Here is a 16429-nt window from a genome sequence, read left to right as displayed (position 1 = left end):
ATGCAAGTGTGTAAAGGGTTAAACTTGGATTGCATCAGACAGCAGAGAATGAGATAAATAGCCCTCTACTTCCTATCTCTTCCCTTCCCGTGTGTGCCTGCATGAGAGCTGTGTATCGTAGATTTCCGTTCATAAGTAAACTTTTGATAGATAACTGAAGACTGCAGCGTTGTTATTTATCCAGAGCTTCTTCGTCAGAGACTTCTGCTGCGTGTGCCTAGCAAAGCCACTCTGACAAGCTGGACATGTGTTTTGGTTCACCTCTGTCTCTGTACTGGCAGAGCCCTGGCATTTGTGACGCTCTACTGTCGACACTTCTGATCTGCTTCTACTCCTGCTTTACCATTTTGAATGCTTTTTCTGAAAATCACCACCCAACACAGACACCCTTTGAAACAGAGACCCTTCGAAATCCAACTTAAAAGAATTGAGGAATTTAAACTAAAAGAACCGCCCCTTTCAAGCCAATAGCAGAAGAAAAGGAACAAAGTGGATTGGCTGTTGTTAGGTGAAGTGGCCCTCTGGGATGTCACTGGGAAAGAAGGCGATTAGCTGCTTGTGCTCGCTTCGGCAGCACATATACTAAAATTGGAACGATACAGAGATTAGCTGCTGCTAGGAGATATGTGGCTTGGCGCCAGAAGGGCTTTGGCTATGGAGGAAGAGACCTTCCCATACTTCTTTGGTGGATGTAAAAGTCTGGCCACAGAAACCCACTATTTAAGCAATGTATTCAACGCGTAACACGTTTTAAGGCATTTATTAAAAGATTGAGACATCCAAGAGGAAAGAGAACAAGGATCTCTGGTTGATTTCATACAATTGAAAATGATATACACAGAGAGAGAATTGTTTATATGGTTGACTAAAACTTTAAAGAAAGGAAGCAATCTGGCCCTAGAGTTGTGTTGGAGGACATAGCTTCCTACAGAGAACCCTTCTCTGGGCATTTCTGGGTCCTCCAGCACGAGTCTATGGTGAACCTTCAACAAGATTTCTAAAGAGGTTAGAGGTTACAAAACAGCATTAGTTTACGATTTATCTATAAGCCCAGTGAATGTAAAGAAAAGTTTTTCTGATTCATCAAAGTTGCTTAGTGGGGATCCATTCTGAAGTTGATAAGTCGTTGCTCGTCTTTTGGAAGTATATGCGTTTCCTGTAAATAGATCACGTCATGTCCCATTTCTTCTAAGTAGTGAAAAACACATCTGTACACAAAGAGACGGACATAAGATACACCTGCGGTTCTATGATGAACCTCATTTTTGGAGGCGTTTATATAGAAAATGTATACCAACTCTAAGCTCACTCTTTAAAAAGGCAATGACTTCCCAATATTTCACCCTAAGATGTCAACCACATGTAAAACTGCTTCCACTCCTGCATGGATCCGATAAGATGTGTGGTTACTGGTACAACGACGGGGGCATCAAATGGCATGGACACATTTGCTATAGAAGAGTATTTTGTCCCAACACGTGAAGTCTATGGATTCCCTTCTTTATGAACCCTTTTATGCGCAGCAAGGTTTCCACTGTAACTGAAACTCTGCCCACACTCAGAGCATTGATATGGCTTCTCTCCAGAATGGCTCCTCTGGTGAACAGTGAGATTAGACCCATTTCTGAAACTCTGTCCACACTCAGAGCATTGATATGGCTTCTCTCCAGAATGGATCCTCTGGTGAACAGTGAGATCCGGCCCACATCTGAAGCTCTTTCTGCACTCAAAGCAAGAATACGGCTTCTCCCCAGTGTGGATTTTCCGATGCAAATTCAGGGCTGAGTTCTGGGTGAAGCTTTTCCCGCACTCCAAACATGCGTAGGGCTTCTCTCCCGTGTGGGTTCTTTGGTGGTCAGTAAGGGTCGTCCCCGTTGTAAATGCCTTCCCACATGCCGTACATCCGTAAGGTCTCTCTCCTGTGTGGATTCTCCGGTGGACAGTAAGGTGGCTTGTCTGAGTAAAGGTTTTTCCGCACTCGGCACACTGGTAGGGCTTCTCCCCTGTATGAACTCTCCGGTGAACGACGAGGTGCGGTTTCTGATGGAAGGTCTTCCCACATTCTAAGCATTCGTATGGCTTTTCCCCCGTGTGAACCCGCCGGTGTGTAATTAGGGTCAAGCTATGAGCAAAGCGTCTTCCACATTCGGGACACACATAGAGTTTCTCTCTGGTGTGAACCTTCTGGTGGGATTTGAGGCTAGAACTACTACGGAAGTTGTTTCCACATTGCGGACACGTAAAGGGTTTTTCCCCAGTGTGGATCTTCAGATGCTCAGCCAGAGCAGAATCATAAGCAAAGCCTTTCCCACACTCCAGGCATTTGTAGGGCTTCTCTCCGGTGTGGGTCCTTTGATGGGAACGCAGACTTCCACTCTGAGTGAAGCTCTTCCCACACTCCAGGCATTTATAGGGTTTCTCCCCAGTGTGAATTCTGTGATGTTTCTGTAGACACTTTATCTGAGTGAAGCTCTTCCCACACTCCAGGCATGTATAGGTTTTCTCCACAGGGTGTGTTCTTGGATATGAATGTACGCCTCCACTTTCAGTGAAGCTCTTTCCACATTCTGGTTTCTTCCCTGTACAAATTCCCTGTATGAAATGTACAAACTGTTGTTAAAATATGAAAGGGAGAAAGAACAAGCAAAAAACCACATGATTAATGGGTCCACAATCTAGTTTCTGAAAAGCATTTGGAATAACGAGAGAAAATATGGACAAAGAGTTGAAATCTACTTTGGGTAATGATTAGAAAGAAAACATTTACAAGATGTTGCTCACGTATGCATTTTCTGATGCTATTTATGAGAAATACAGTGAAATCTATCTATCTATCTATCTATCTATCTATCTATCTATCTATCTATCTATCTATCTATCTATCTAGATCAGGGATCCCCAAACTAAGGCCCGGGGGCCGGATGCTGCCCATCGAAGCCATTTATCCGGCCCCCACGGCACAAAGGCAGAAGGGGGTTGGGCTAAATGACCCAAGGGGTCTCTTCTTCTCTTAAAACCATTATTATTATTATTGTTGTTGTTGTTGTTGTTGTTATTATTATTTGAAACACAACAAGATGAGTCCACAGCAGACACTCCGCTGGCTGTTGTCTTGGATCACATGTCGGACACTTCCCAAGTGTCTAGGACTGTGTGATGTATCGGCGAATAATGTGTGCAGATCCCAGTAAGGTGGCCTTCTGCAGCTGGCAGATGGTAATTTTGTTAGTGCCGATTGTGTTAAGTGCAGGCCAAGGTCTTTAGCCGATTACCACTGGGACCACCTTGACTGGCTTGTGCCAGAGTCTTTGTAATTTGATCTTTGAATCCTCATATCGTGTCAGCTTTTCTAGTTGTTTCTCCTCAATCCTGCTGTCACCTTGGATTGCAACATCGACAATCCATACTTTGTTTTTTAACACGATTGTGAGGTCAGGAGTATTGTGTTCCAAAATCCTGTATTATTATTATTATTATTATTATTATTATTATTATTATTATTATTAACATTGAGGCGATTGTGAGGTCAGGAGTATTGTGTCCCAAAACCCTGTATTATAATTATTATTATTATTATTATTATTATTATTATTATTATTATTAACATTGAGGTGGGGTGGCCATCTGTCAGGGATGCTGTGCTTGTGCTTTCGGTGCACAAAGGCAGAAGGAGATTGGACTAAATGGCACAAAGGGTCTCTGCCAACCCTCTTTTTTATTATTATTGTTGTTGTTATGATAATTATAATAATTATTATTGCTCAGTGGCCACTATAGTCCGGCCCTCCAACGGTCCAAAGGATCGTGACATGGTCCCCTGTTTAAAAAGTTTGGGACCCCTGATCTAGATGCAGCTATCCACCACTGCTGCAACATGCTGCCAGGTGGAAAACCTGCTCTTTCCTCAGGCGACGCAGACTGAGGGTCCCTCCCCTTCTTCTGGCTCAAAGCTGGATCCAGAGCCCAAGGGCCTCCCACAAAAGGTGCGTTTAGTCCTGGTCCCTACCTTCTGATTTGTGGCTTGAGAAGCACCTTCGTCCTGATCCGGGAGGGTCCTGTCCTTCCTCGGCTGCTTCTCCAAGTTTCCTCCTCCTCTTCTTCCTCCTCCGTCCTTCGCTCTCCACTGAGAGGATCTCAAGGACATCCCATGCGGACCCTGAAAACAACCTCTCTTCCGGCCATAATCTGAAGGAAGGACAAGGAAAGAATGTATTTATTTATTTACAGCATTTATATTCCGCCCTTCTCACCCGGAAGGGGACTCAGGGTGCATAACAGAACATATACATGGTAAACATTAAATGCCCATTAGACAAACAGAACAGACAACAGATAGAGGTAGTATGTTGCCGTTTTCCAACTTCGGTGTCCTTGGAGATTCTGCTTGATTCTGGCCACAGGGGGTGCTGTTGCTCTATGATGACAAGCCCTTGATCACAGACTTTTTCCTCCTGTTCTTTGATCGCCGGCATTTTCTGGTATTTCCTTTTTATGGTGCCATAAAATACCTCCCTGTTTAAGCGATGCCTAATTTCTCTGGGCTGAAGGTCAGGCGCTCACCCGGACCTGGGCTCGAACTGCCAACCTTTTGGTTGGTAAAGATCTACTGCTGTTGGTGATTAGCCAGCTGTGCTAAAGCCCAGCCCTACAAAAAGACCTGACAGTGAGTGCAGATGAGAGAGAACACTGGCAGCCATTGATTGGTGGCTTCTTTTGACTAATTTTACAGTGGATTCTCCACTTTAATGGTTGGTTTGTTGCAGCATACGTTACCCGTCCATTTGAGTGCAGCAGGCAAGGAAGAGACGGAGACAGCAGATCGATTTCCAGGTCTTTACTTTTTTGCAAAATAGGGTGATCAGTGATCAAAGGACTGTCACAAAAGCCATGTTGAATCACGCCAGTATATATAGTACAATTTGTGCTGACGAAATCAGTTTTCTACACATGCGCAGAAGATACAACATTTGGAAATTTTCCTGATATAATTATTAAACTGGTGAAAAACAAGTGTTCACGTGTACAGTTGCCCTCGACCTTCTAGTTTTAGGTCATCTTCCAGGTCAGGGGGATACAACATTTGCTGACGTTTCAACATCTCCTGACTATACTTTATGTAATTCAGACATCAGGTGATTCCAAAGATCAAATGTTCTATTTCTTACCATTTGATTTTTAAACTCTTTTAAATGATTATTATATTACTGATTTTAAAAGTAGATTTCATCTTAAAACAAACTCTTTAAAAATATAGATTTCATCTTATATAAGAACTATTAATCTCATTTATTTATTGTCTTCTTTTTCCTATCTTTTATAAATGCTTTGAATATATATATATATGTATTCTTACTAAAGCTATAATCAATCAACGAATATTAAGCTGATCTTCCTTAGTGTCTGTTCTTGATTATTTTTCTAATATTAAATGTAATATAATGTACTTTCCTAAGTAAGACTAAAAAATAATAATAATTCAAAATAAGTTTTTCTAAAGTGCTTGCTATTTACACATAGTTTCTGTAAGATGGTGCTCTATTACTGTATCAACTAGATGTTCCAAGTTGTATTAACACATCCCGATCGATATATTGATTCATCAAGTTTACCATGCCCTGCCAGTTTGACCTACGTACTTTGTAAATAGAGGCAGAATAAACAAGCAGTTTAAACATGCTACTGTGCCAAGGGGAGAAATCAATAGATATGTTCTTGTGGAAATGTACAGGAAGAAAACAGCTTTAAGCATCTTCTGAACCAAGGTAATTTAGAATCTTTATAACTCTAATTTTCATCTTAATTACTATTATATTTTCCCAACTGCCCTCACAGGTTGACCCTAGAATTGGGGTGGAGGACCTCCAAAGGCTAGAAAAGGGTTCCCTGTGTTGGAAATAGCAACCTTCTTCAAACCTCTACTAGTAATTTGTTTTGTATATGGTTCTTTTTGCTTACTGTATTGTATGTGTATGTTTTGTTATGCAGCATTCCCTTTACTCTATGTTTCTTGAGATTGTGGGAGGGGCTGCAGACCACATGATCTGGGACTGCCCAGAGCTCAGACTCCATTTTAGAGGACAAATGTCATTAGACGATGGACTGTTAATACCAAACTCATTTTGCTGTTGATTGTAAGAAAGATGTCCCATGTTATCTCCATAGAGAAACCACTTCAAATCCATCTGTAACTGGATTGAGAAGTTATCTGCCTGTATGCTGAATACATGAAGGTTGTGAGTAAACCAGATACGTCACTTTAAACAAATACTATTTTATTTTGGTCTCTTGAGAGCATGATACAGAAACAAGCTATTTTATGGGAGGGTAGATGTTTTGGGGCAGTAAAAAGAAACACTTCTGAAGAACTGTTATATTTTGTGCATTGACATAATCTCTGTTCCTAACGGAGCAGAAACAACCAGGTTATCAGTCTTAACAGCTGAAAACCAAATTGCCTTGCCTAAGTCCATGTGGATATATACCATGTGGATATATATGAAGAGAAGATTTTACCCAAACACGTTTTTTGTCTCTTCTCTGGAAGATCACACCTTTACATAAGGTTATGATTTTCAATTGGCTAGAAATTTCTCTGTCCTCTAGTGCAACTCTATGGAGGGCAACATCGGTCTTATTGTGGTGGCCTTCAATGGTCCTTTTGTAATTGTCAGGCTATATAAATACTCCTGAACATATGGGGAAATAACCTGAGATACCTTTATCACTCACTATTCCCATTGATATAAATAAATGAATAATAATGATAATAATAATACTAGGAAGGAGAAGAAAAACAAACAACTATGTTGCGCAGACACTGAAGGCCTAATACATGGCACTATATAAGTACACTAGCTGTGCCCGGCCACGCGTTGCTGTGGCTAGGACTTTATTTTTCTTTTCTTTTTGTTGTATGAACGTAGAGGCATGGATGAGAGGTTGTGCTGTCAATTTTCGAGGTTGTGGGGCATTTAGTTTAGTTGTTTTGTCCGGTGCCGTGATTCCATTACCCTTTTATATATATAGATGGATTACAATAACAACAATAACAATACTAATAATAATAATAACAACAACAACAGAAAGATGAAGCTATGTTGCTCTGGCATTGAACGCCTAATACAGGATGCGATATAAATAAGTGCACAATAACAATAAACAACAACAACATAATACACTATATAAATAAGTGCATAATAATAAAAACAATAATAGTAAAAATAAACTAAATTGAAAACGTAATACATGATGCTACAATAACAAATGAACAACAGAAAGGTGAAACGATGTGGCTCTTGCACTGGAAGTGCCATATAAAATTAATGATAATACTAATAGAAAGATGAAACAATGTTGCTCTGGAATTTACAGCTGAATACATGGCACTGTATCTATGAATGCATATTAATATTAATTAACAATATTAATATTAATAATAAAAAGATGAACTTATGTTGTCCTGGCATGGAAAGCTTAATACATGGCACTGTCTATATAAATACAGAAGAGGAAGTAGTAGAAGAAGAAGAACAGCAGCGGAAGAAACTATCTGGCTCAGGTGCTGAAGGCTTTTTACATGGCATTATGTAAATCCATGAATAATAATGGATAATAATAATAACAACAGAAAGATGGACTTATGTTGCTCTGGCATGGAAAGCCGAATACATAGTGCTATGTAAAATCAGTAATACTAGCAACAGAAAGATGAAGCCACTGTTGGAGGTTGTAGATGTAAATAAACAGAAGCTTTACCATGGTTTCTGAACCAAAATATACCCTGCAGTGTAATAACGTGTCACTCAGGTTTGTGTAACAAGTAACAGTAATCTTACTTCACTACAAAAGATCAAACAGAGCAACAATACAGTAGAGTCTCGCTTATCCAATGTAAACGGGCTGATAGAACGTTGGATAAGTGAATATGTTGGATAATAAGGAGAGATTAAGAAAAAGCCTATTAAACAGCAAAATAGGTTATGATTTTACAAATTAAGCACCAAAACATCATGTTAGACAACAAATTTGGCAGAAAAAGTAGTTCAATACACGGTAATGCTATGTAGTAATTACTGTATTTACGAATTTAGCACCAAAATATCACGATATATTGAAAGCACTGACTACAAAAATGCGTTGGATAATCCAGAACGTTGGATAAGCGAGTGTTGGATAAGTGAGACTCTACTGTACTAACAACAGAAAGATGAAGCCACTGTTGGAGGTTGTAGATGTAAATAAACAGAAGCTTTATCACGGTTTCTGAACCAAAATATACCCTGCAGTGTAATAACGTGCCACTCAGGTTTGTGTAACAAGTAACAGTAACCTTACTTCACTACAAAAGATCAAACAGAGCAACAATATATACAATAGTCTCTCTGAATTCGCCTATCTATATTTTATAAATGCATTTTATGAATGTTATATGTAAGTTAATTTTTTAACTGATTTATAGTGTATTGTACTGTTTTTATATGTCTGTTTTATTGTAAGCCGCCCTGAGTCCCCTGTTGGGTGAGAAGGGCGGGATATAAATATTGTAATAAATAAATAAATAAATTCTTACAGAGAGCAGAGGGAATAAACAATCCTTTTAAACAGTCTTTGCTTCGGAGAGTTGGCGGCCTTTTCATTCCTGACTATTTCCAGTCAGCGCTCTCTTCACTCTCTGAGGTGAAATGGCAGCTCATACTGGTTCTATAAGCAGCAAGTTAGACAGTAGCCAATCAGAATTCTAGATCCTGGCACGCTCAGCCAATCAGCTGCTGACACATACCTTTCTAGTCAACCCATTGCGTCATGGTGCCTTTTACTAATCCCCACAGCCCCCTCCCCGCCTGAAAGCCATGCGTTGATTCCGAAGGACAGTCCAAAGCTCATGAAATATTTGCATCATGGCTACAATGCTAAACACAACAATTAATACAATTTCATTTGAAAGATAAATATCAGTTGGGATCCTCAAGCTTCTGAAGATACAACAAAGCAAAAGGGGAACCCAAAGGAAAGAGAGAGAGAGAGAGAGTGTGTGTCCTGACCCGGAGAAGCCTCCTGGCCCCGATCCTCCTTCAAGACCTCCGTGGACGGGCGGCCCCGATCCATCCTTCCTCAACGCGCAGACCCTTCTCCGAAAGGCACGGGACCCTGGAAAGAAGGGAATCTCTTGAGGATGCCTGTCATAAAATATCTTGTTTCTATATCTAGCTCTCAATAGGCAAAAATAAAATAGCCTTTGTTAAAAGTAACGTATCTGGTTTACTCACAACCTTCATGTATTCAGCATACAGGCACATAACTTGTCCTAAGGAAGAGGGAGCAGGCTTGTTTTCTGCTGACTTGGAAACTAGGACTCAGTGGAGCCCTGGGTTCAAATGGCCGGATAGGAGATGCCAATGAACATGAGGAAGAACTTAAGAGCTGTTCAGCAGGGGAACTCTCTGCCTCAGAGTCTGGAGGAAGCTCCTTCCTTGGAAACTTTTTAAACTGGAGGCTGGATGGCCATCTGTAAGGAATATTTTGTGCTTTCACTGCATAGAAGGAGGGGGCTGGACTGGATGGCCCTAGTTCTATGTTCTCTGTTCTCCTCCCACTCTCTTTGCAATTATTATTATTATTCTATTATTATTATTATTATTATTTTATTATGACACGGCAAACAAGATAGATATGCTGGAATTCGTATCACAAAATCACAAGTCGAACACTTCCTAAGTGTCTAGGACTGTGTGATGTGAAGACGTGGCTCTGGCTCACGAATGGGACCCTGAAGAAGGAGACAGAAGGCCTGATCCTTGCAGCCCAGGAGCAAGACATCAGAACAAAGGCAATTAAGGCCAAGATCAAAAAATCAGCTGATGACCCAAAATGCAGACTGTGCAAGGAAACCAACGAAACCATTGATCATATCCTCAGCTGCTGTAAGAAAATTGCACAGACAGACTACAAACAGAGGCACATCCATGTGGCCCAAATGATTCATTGGAACTTATGCCTCAAGTACCACCTGCCAGCAGGAAAGAACTGGTGGGATCACAAACCTGCAAAAGTATTGGTGATGGGCACATTGGGTGCCGTGCCAAGAGATCTCAGCCGGCATTTGGAAAAATAGACATTGACAAAATTACGATCTGCCAACTGCAAAAGGCCACCCTGCTGGGACCACCTGTACTGGTTTCTGCCAGAGTCTTTGAGGTTCAGTCTTGAGGTCCTGATAGCGGCTGAGTTTTTCCTGTTGTTTTTCGTCAATGCGACTGTCACCTGGGATGGCAACATCAATGATCCAAACCTTTTTCTTTTCCACAACTGTGATGTCTGGTGTGTTGTGTTCCAGAACTTTGTCAGTCTGGATTCGGAAGTCCCACAGTATCTTTGCGTGCTCATTTTCCAATACTTTTGCAGGTTTGTGATCCCACCAGTTCTTTGCTGCTGGGAGGTGGGACTTGAGGCATAAGTTCCAATGAATCATTTGGGCCACATAGTTGTGCCTCTGTTTGTAGTCTGTCTGTGCGATTTTCTTACAGCAACTGAGGAGATGATCAATGGTTTCGTCAGTTTCCTTGCAGAGTCTGCATTTTGGGTCATCAGCTGATTTTTCGATCTTGGCCTGAATTGCCTTTGTCCTGATGGCTTGCTCCTGGGCTGCAAGGATCAGGCCTTCTGTCTCCTTCTTCAGGGTCCCATTCGTGAGCCAGAGCCAGGTCTTCTCCTTATCAGATTTTCCTTCAATTTTGTCAAGGAACTTTCCATCCAATGTTTTGTTGTGCCAGCTGTCAGCTCTAGTTTGTAGTGCTGTTTTCTTGTACTGATATTATTATTATTATTATTATTATTATTATTATTATTATTATTATTATTATTATTATTATTATTATTATTATTATTATGTGTCTGTATGCCCCACTTTTTTGGCTGCCATTGGGGTTGCATTGCAAAGGAAGGAAGGAAGAGCAACTCACCACCTCCTGAGATCTTCGCAAGAAAGAAAGGAAAGAAGGAAGGAAGGAAAGAAGAAATAAAGTTGTGGTTTTGCTCCAGAGAGGCCCGGGAGAGATGGAGAGCAGCCCACACTTCCGGTTCCTGTTGGACACTCCCTGCCTGCAGCTGATCCTTGGGGGGGAGGCCAGTCCATGAATGAAGGAATGAATGAATGAATGAATGAATGAAGAAAGGAAGGAATGAATGGGAAATGCTTGCAGGGAGTGAGCCTTGCAAAGGAAAGATTGCAGCTCCATTTGCAACTGAAAGGAAGCCTCCACTTAAGGGTGTCTGGCAGCAAGAGTAAAACTCTGCCCAGGCACACATTCCATTTGCAACTTGAAACTTGCAGGATATAAACACTTGCCATAGAAGCAAACATGGAAACTAGACAGCTGAAAGCACCACCAACCTATCACAACTGCTTGGTCTGTAATATTATTCATTTTTTGTATCCCGCTTTTATCCCCCTTGGGGGGATTCAAAGCAGTTTACAACATAATAATGGCAAAATTTAATGCCTAACGTGCATATTAAAACCAAATCACAAAATCTAAACAAGAAACATATAGCTATGCATTAAAATCAATACGACGATTAAACATAAGATAAGATGGGGCTGTGGCGCAGACGGGAGAGCAATGAGTCACTGACCAGGAGGTCATAAGTTCGAGGCCCGCTCGGAGCTATGTTTGTTTGTCTTTGTCCTGTGTTAAAAGGCATTGAATGTTTGCCTAATATGTGTAATGTGATCCGCCCTGAGTCCCCTTCGGGGCGAGAAGGGCGGAATATAAATGATGTAAATAAATAAATAATAAATAAATAAACCAATGGCACAGCGGGTCTAACTGGTGGGATACTGAACTTGCTGAGCGAATGGACGGTGGTTCGAATCCACGGAGCAGAGTGAGCTCCCACTGTTAGCCCCAGCTTCTACCAACCTAGCAATTCGAAAACATGCATGTGCGAGTAGATCAATAGGTACCGGTGGGAAGTTAATGATGCTCCATGTAGTCATGCCCATGGCCACATGCCCTTGGAGGTGTCTACGGACAATGCCAGCTCTTCATTTTACCTTTACCTATTCTATGCGTATGTTGATTTTCCAGTTTACTTCCTTGATGTGGGAGGGACTATAGACATGTGATTGTACTGAGCATGTTCAGACTCAGGACTCTGTTTTGTATTCAGTGTGTGTTTGTTCTTCGATGAAAGCAGATGTATGTGTCCAGACCTCAGTGGAAATAATATCCCCTGATGGCGCAGCGTGTTAAAGCGCTGAGCTGCTGAACTTCTGGACCGAAAGGCCGCAGGTTTGAATTGGAGGCGCGGACAGAGCCCCCACTGTTAGCCCCAGCTTCTGCCAACCCTAAAGTTCGAAAACATGCAAATGAGAGTAGATGAATAGGTACTGCTCTGGTGGGAAGGTAACGACGCTCCATGCAGTCATGCCAATGGCCACATGACCTTGGAGGAGTCTATGGACAACGCCGGCTCTTCGGCCCCCAGAGTCAGACATGACTGGACTCAATGTCGGGGGGAAACGTTTACCCTTTACCTTAACTACCACCAATTCCTCAATAGTTTATTTCCTATACCACCAGACTTCGCCACAGCAACGCATGGCCGGGCACAGTTAGTATCATATAAAAAAGTTAACCATTGAAAGCAGTGATTCCCAAAGTGGGCGCTACCGCCCCCTGGTGGGCGCTGCAGGGATCCAGGGGGGCGGTGATGGCCACAGGTGCATTTGGGGGCGATGAATAACTGTAACGGGCCAGTGACATAAAAGAAAGAAGAGAAGATTTAGAAAAAATGATTTATGTATTCTGCTCATAATGCTTAATTTTTCTTTGAACAACGTACTGGATGTTGGCTCGGTTCCCACATACTCCCTCACTTGCGTTGAAGTATGTACAATCGCGCACTGCTGCTGTTCACGTGGTGCCACTGAATTGCCGTTCAAAACACGTGAGCATTGCTGCGGGCAACTGCCACTTGTGCGATTGGTCAATCGCAAGGCCAAAGCCTGGAACGGCAGCAGCAGTCCTGACTACTGGCAGTACTACCAGCAGATTTTGGAGCACGCTATGAATCAGGAGATTTTCTGTAATTATTATGGGAAAATTACGGCGTAAGATAACTCTAAGTTAGATTGTTGTGATATTGTGACAAGTTAAAGTTAACTATCAAATAGTGCAACTATTATTGGTGAGTATTAGTTATTTATTTTGTAATAATTGTATGTGCTTTACAATTAATAATATTTGTTTCATTAGTATTTATTTTAATTTGTTTTTTACAAAAATATTTCAAAAATTACAAAAGAATTAATTTAAAATACCTCCATAAATTATTTTATTTTTTTACACATAATAATGGCTCAACCAAAGAAAAAATGTAGACAATATAATATCGAAGATTTGAAATATGGCTTTATTGAGTAGCCTGTAAACAATAAATTAATATATATATCTTTCTGTTTAATTGCTATTAAAAAATTTAAAAAATTAATTTCCAGGGGCCGCTGAGTAATATTTTTTCTGGAAAGGGGGCGGTAGGCCAAATAAGTTTGGGAACCACTGATTTAAAGGTATTCACAACCTCCGCTCACTGAGGTTATTATCGGACTGTTATCAGACTGGCAATGCCTATTATCATTCGCCTGGGAAGGCCTGCGTGAAGGGACTATCCAGTGACTTCAAACCACAGTCATCCCTGTGATATACTATCACATTTAATAAGTCACCAAACTTATTTAAAACCGACTCAAAATGAACAATTGAGTCTCCTTGATCCCATCAACCTAGAATCAATCTTCCCTGTGCCTCATCAGAGCACAGACTGCGATTTTAACTTCTCTGTGCTTCCCCAAACCTGGAACCAGTCTATTCCCTGTGATTCTTCCGATCACAGACTGACATTTGAACTTCCCTGTTTCTAACCACCTCAGAACCAGTCTTTCCCTGTGATTCTTCTGATCACAGACTGAACTCTCTTCAAAACATTCTCTCCTTTTTCATCCAGCTAGCTCCGCTCCTTTCTTGCTAGCTTTGAAATAGTTACATTTCTACAGAAGCAGCTATGTTTCTATGGCAGTCTGCCTCAGAATGCTGAGCTGGCTACCATCCCCCATGCACTGGTAACTCTAATACTTACCCATTCCAAACATATACCTATAATTAAACATCTGTAAACCAAAATTCATACTTCATTACAGCCTGGCTCCACAGAAAGGTTTTAATTTATGAAGGAAAAGGCCAATAAGGAGAGGGCTGATTGTGCCTCATTAGGGAGGGAGTTCCAGAGCTGCGGAGCCACCACCGAAAAGGCCCTCTCTCTCGTTCCCACCAAATGCACTGGTGGTGGGACTGAGAGTAGGGTCTCTCTTGAGGATCTCAGAGCTTGAGTGGGTTGGCAGAAGGAGACATAGTCCCTTAAATCGGGTGGGCCCGAACCATATAGGGCTTTGTAGGCTAAAGCTAGAACCTTGAACTGCACCCGGAAACAAACCGGAAGCCAGTGTAGCTGCTTCAGGAGCAGAGTAGTTTTTTTCTCTATATCCCGGTCCCGTGAGCAGTCTGGGAGCGGACCTTTGAACTAGCTGAAGTTTCCGAACACTCTTCTGGGGCAGCCCCACGTAGAGTGCGTTACAGTAATCTAGCCTGGATGTGACTAAGGAGTGTACTACATGACCAGATTGGGCTTTTCAAGGCATGGGCGCAGCTGGCGTACAGGTTTTAAGTGTGAAAAAGTCCTCCCGGCCACCGCCGACATCTGGGCCTCCAGGGCCAGCACCAAGTCCAGAAGGAGCCCCAGACTGAGAACCTGCGCCTTCAGGGGGAGTGTTGTTGGATTTTTGGTTGTGTGTATATGAAATGTAAATCAAGTGTTTCTGCTGTTTTGCAAGTGTGTGTTTCAGCAATGAAACAGTTAACAGCAGGCCAGTTTGACTGACATCCTGCTGTGACCTATGAGACATGATTTCCAGCCTTGGAGGTCGGAACTTCCTTCGGACTAAGGAATGTGCCTTCTTATCTCTTGTTGAGCTGTGTGTGCCGAGCCAAGAGGCAAAGGGAAAATGCCAGCTTCGAGCGATGGACTTTGCTGCTTTGTAAATATATATTTGTAAATATTAAATAAGTGTTTGAACTTCAGACTGCAGATGTCTGTGAGTCTGTACTGCTACTCAGAACGAGAGCAGCAGTCTGATATTGAAGAGGAATTGGTGAAGGGCAGAAGTTCACCAATTCGTCAGGGTGCTGGTTTGGAGCTGTTGGTCGATGGTTTTGAAGAAACCCACTGTAAAGAAGTGTGTGTTTTGTTTTGATTTATGGATGACATGTTTGTTTGATTTTGGTTTAAGTCATATTTGGCTGTTTAAAATGGGTAAGTATTAGAGTTGATAATATGTAGGGGAAGGTAACCAGCTCAGCATTCTGAGGCAGGTTACCATAGCAACGTGGGCGGAGCCAACCGTCATTTGGAAAGAAAAGGAGGGAACGTTTTAAACCCATTTTAGTCTGTGATTTTTAGTCACAGGAGAAGGACTGGTTCCAGTTTAGGAAACCAGGGAAGCAGACCTCTAATAGGGCCAGACTAAGCAAGTTGGGTGACTTGTTTAGGGTTGTTTGTAGAGGCTGTGGAATAAGGGGAAGTGATCCCAGTAGATCCAAGTGATCAGTTTAGTTTAGTTCATGGCTCTTCCGCTGTGCCTTCGGTGAGTAATTTCTGTTATTTCTGTGTTACTCCCACCCCGAACATCTATCCTCTAGATTACCCCACTTCCATATGTCCCTGCCCACAGTGGAGTACCCCTATGTCCCTCTCACTCCAGGTTTTATCTTTGTGTTCACGTGGCCTGCCCTTGTTTTACTGTTTTTTGATTTCTTGATGTAATGCCTATTATCATTTATTGTATTTTTAATGGTGCTATGATATGTTGTTTTATACTTTGTTATATTGTATTGCTCTGGGCATGGCCCCATGTTAGCCGCCCCGAGTCCCCGTTGGGGAGATGGTGGCAGGGTATAAATAAAGTTTTATTATTATTATATTATTATTAGAAGAAAGTATTTTGGAAGTTGGAACACCTCACATCTATTTGTAAGTTATTTAAGTGCCTCAAAGAAGTTATTGAACCACCAAGCTTTGTACATGAAATAAACTTGTTTTTGTTCTTTAAACCATCTAAGTCTCCGTCACACTCATATTATAAACTAAGCAACATTACCATCAAGAGTGAACTAAGTAAAGAAAGATCAAAAAGAATAAATTATCCTCTGCCTGACATCTCTCCAATTGGTGGCCGCAGTTGAATAAAGCATATTTATATTGGTGGCAGCAAATATAGTCAAATATATAATAATATAAAGTGATTTAAAAGGATTCCTCCCTGCCTCAGTCTTTTACACCCACCAACATGCACCCTGACCCCTGGCACTAATCTTGA

At 41.6% G+C, this 16429-nt stretch overlaps 1 protein-coding gene across 1 annotated transcript in view; it reads right to left on the bottom strand.

The window, feature by feature from the left end:
* Nucleotides 1–744: 744 nt before the first annotated feature.
* The window catches only part of LOC100551906 (zinc finger protein 850), a 33902-nt gene continuing 18217 nt past the window's right edge, over nucleotides 745–16429 (bottom strand). Inside the window, exons 6-7 of the mRNA XM_062969267.1 lie at nucleotides 4007–4185; nucleotides 745–2592 (exon numbers count right to left, since the gene is read on the bottom strand). Of these exons, the coding sequence (XP_062825337.1) occupies nucleotides 1486–2592; nucleotides 4007–4185 (1286 nt within the window). The 3' untranslated portion in view covers nucleotides 745–1485. The remainder of the gene's footprint in view (nucleotides 2593–4006; nucleotides 4186–16429) is intronic.

The sequence above is a fragment of the Anolis carolinensis genome, chromosome 2 (genome assembly GCF_035594765.1).
Source record: "Anolis carolinensis isolate JA03-04 chromosome 2, rAnoCar3.1.pri, whole genome shotgun sequence".
In the NCBI taxonomy this organism is placed as follows: Eukaryota; Metazoa; Chordata; class Lepidosauria; order Squamata; family Dactyloidae; genus Anolis; species Anolis carolinensis.
This window is presented reverse-complemented; position numbering and strand designations above follow the sequence as displayed.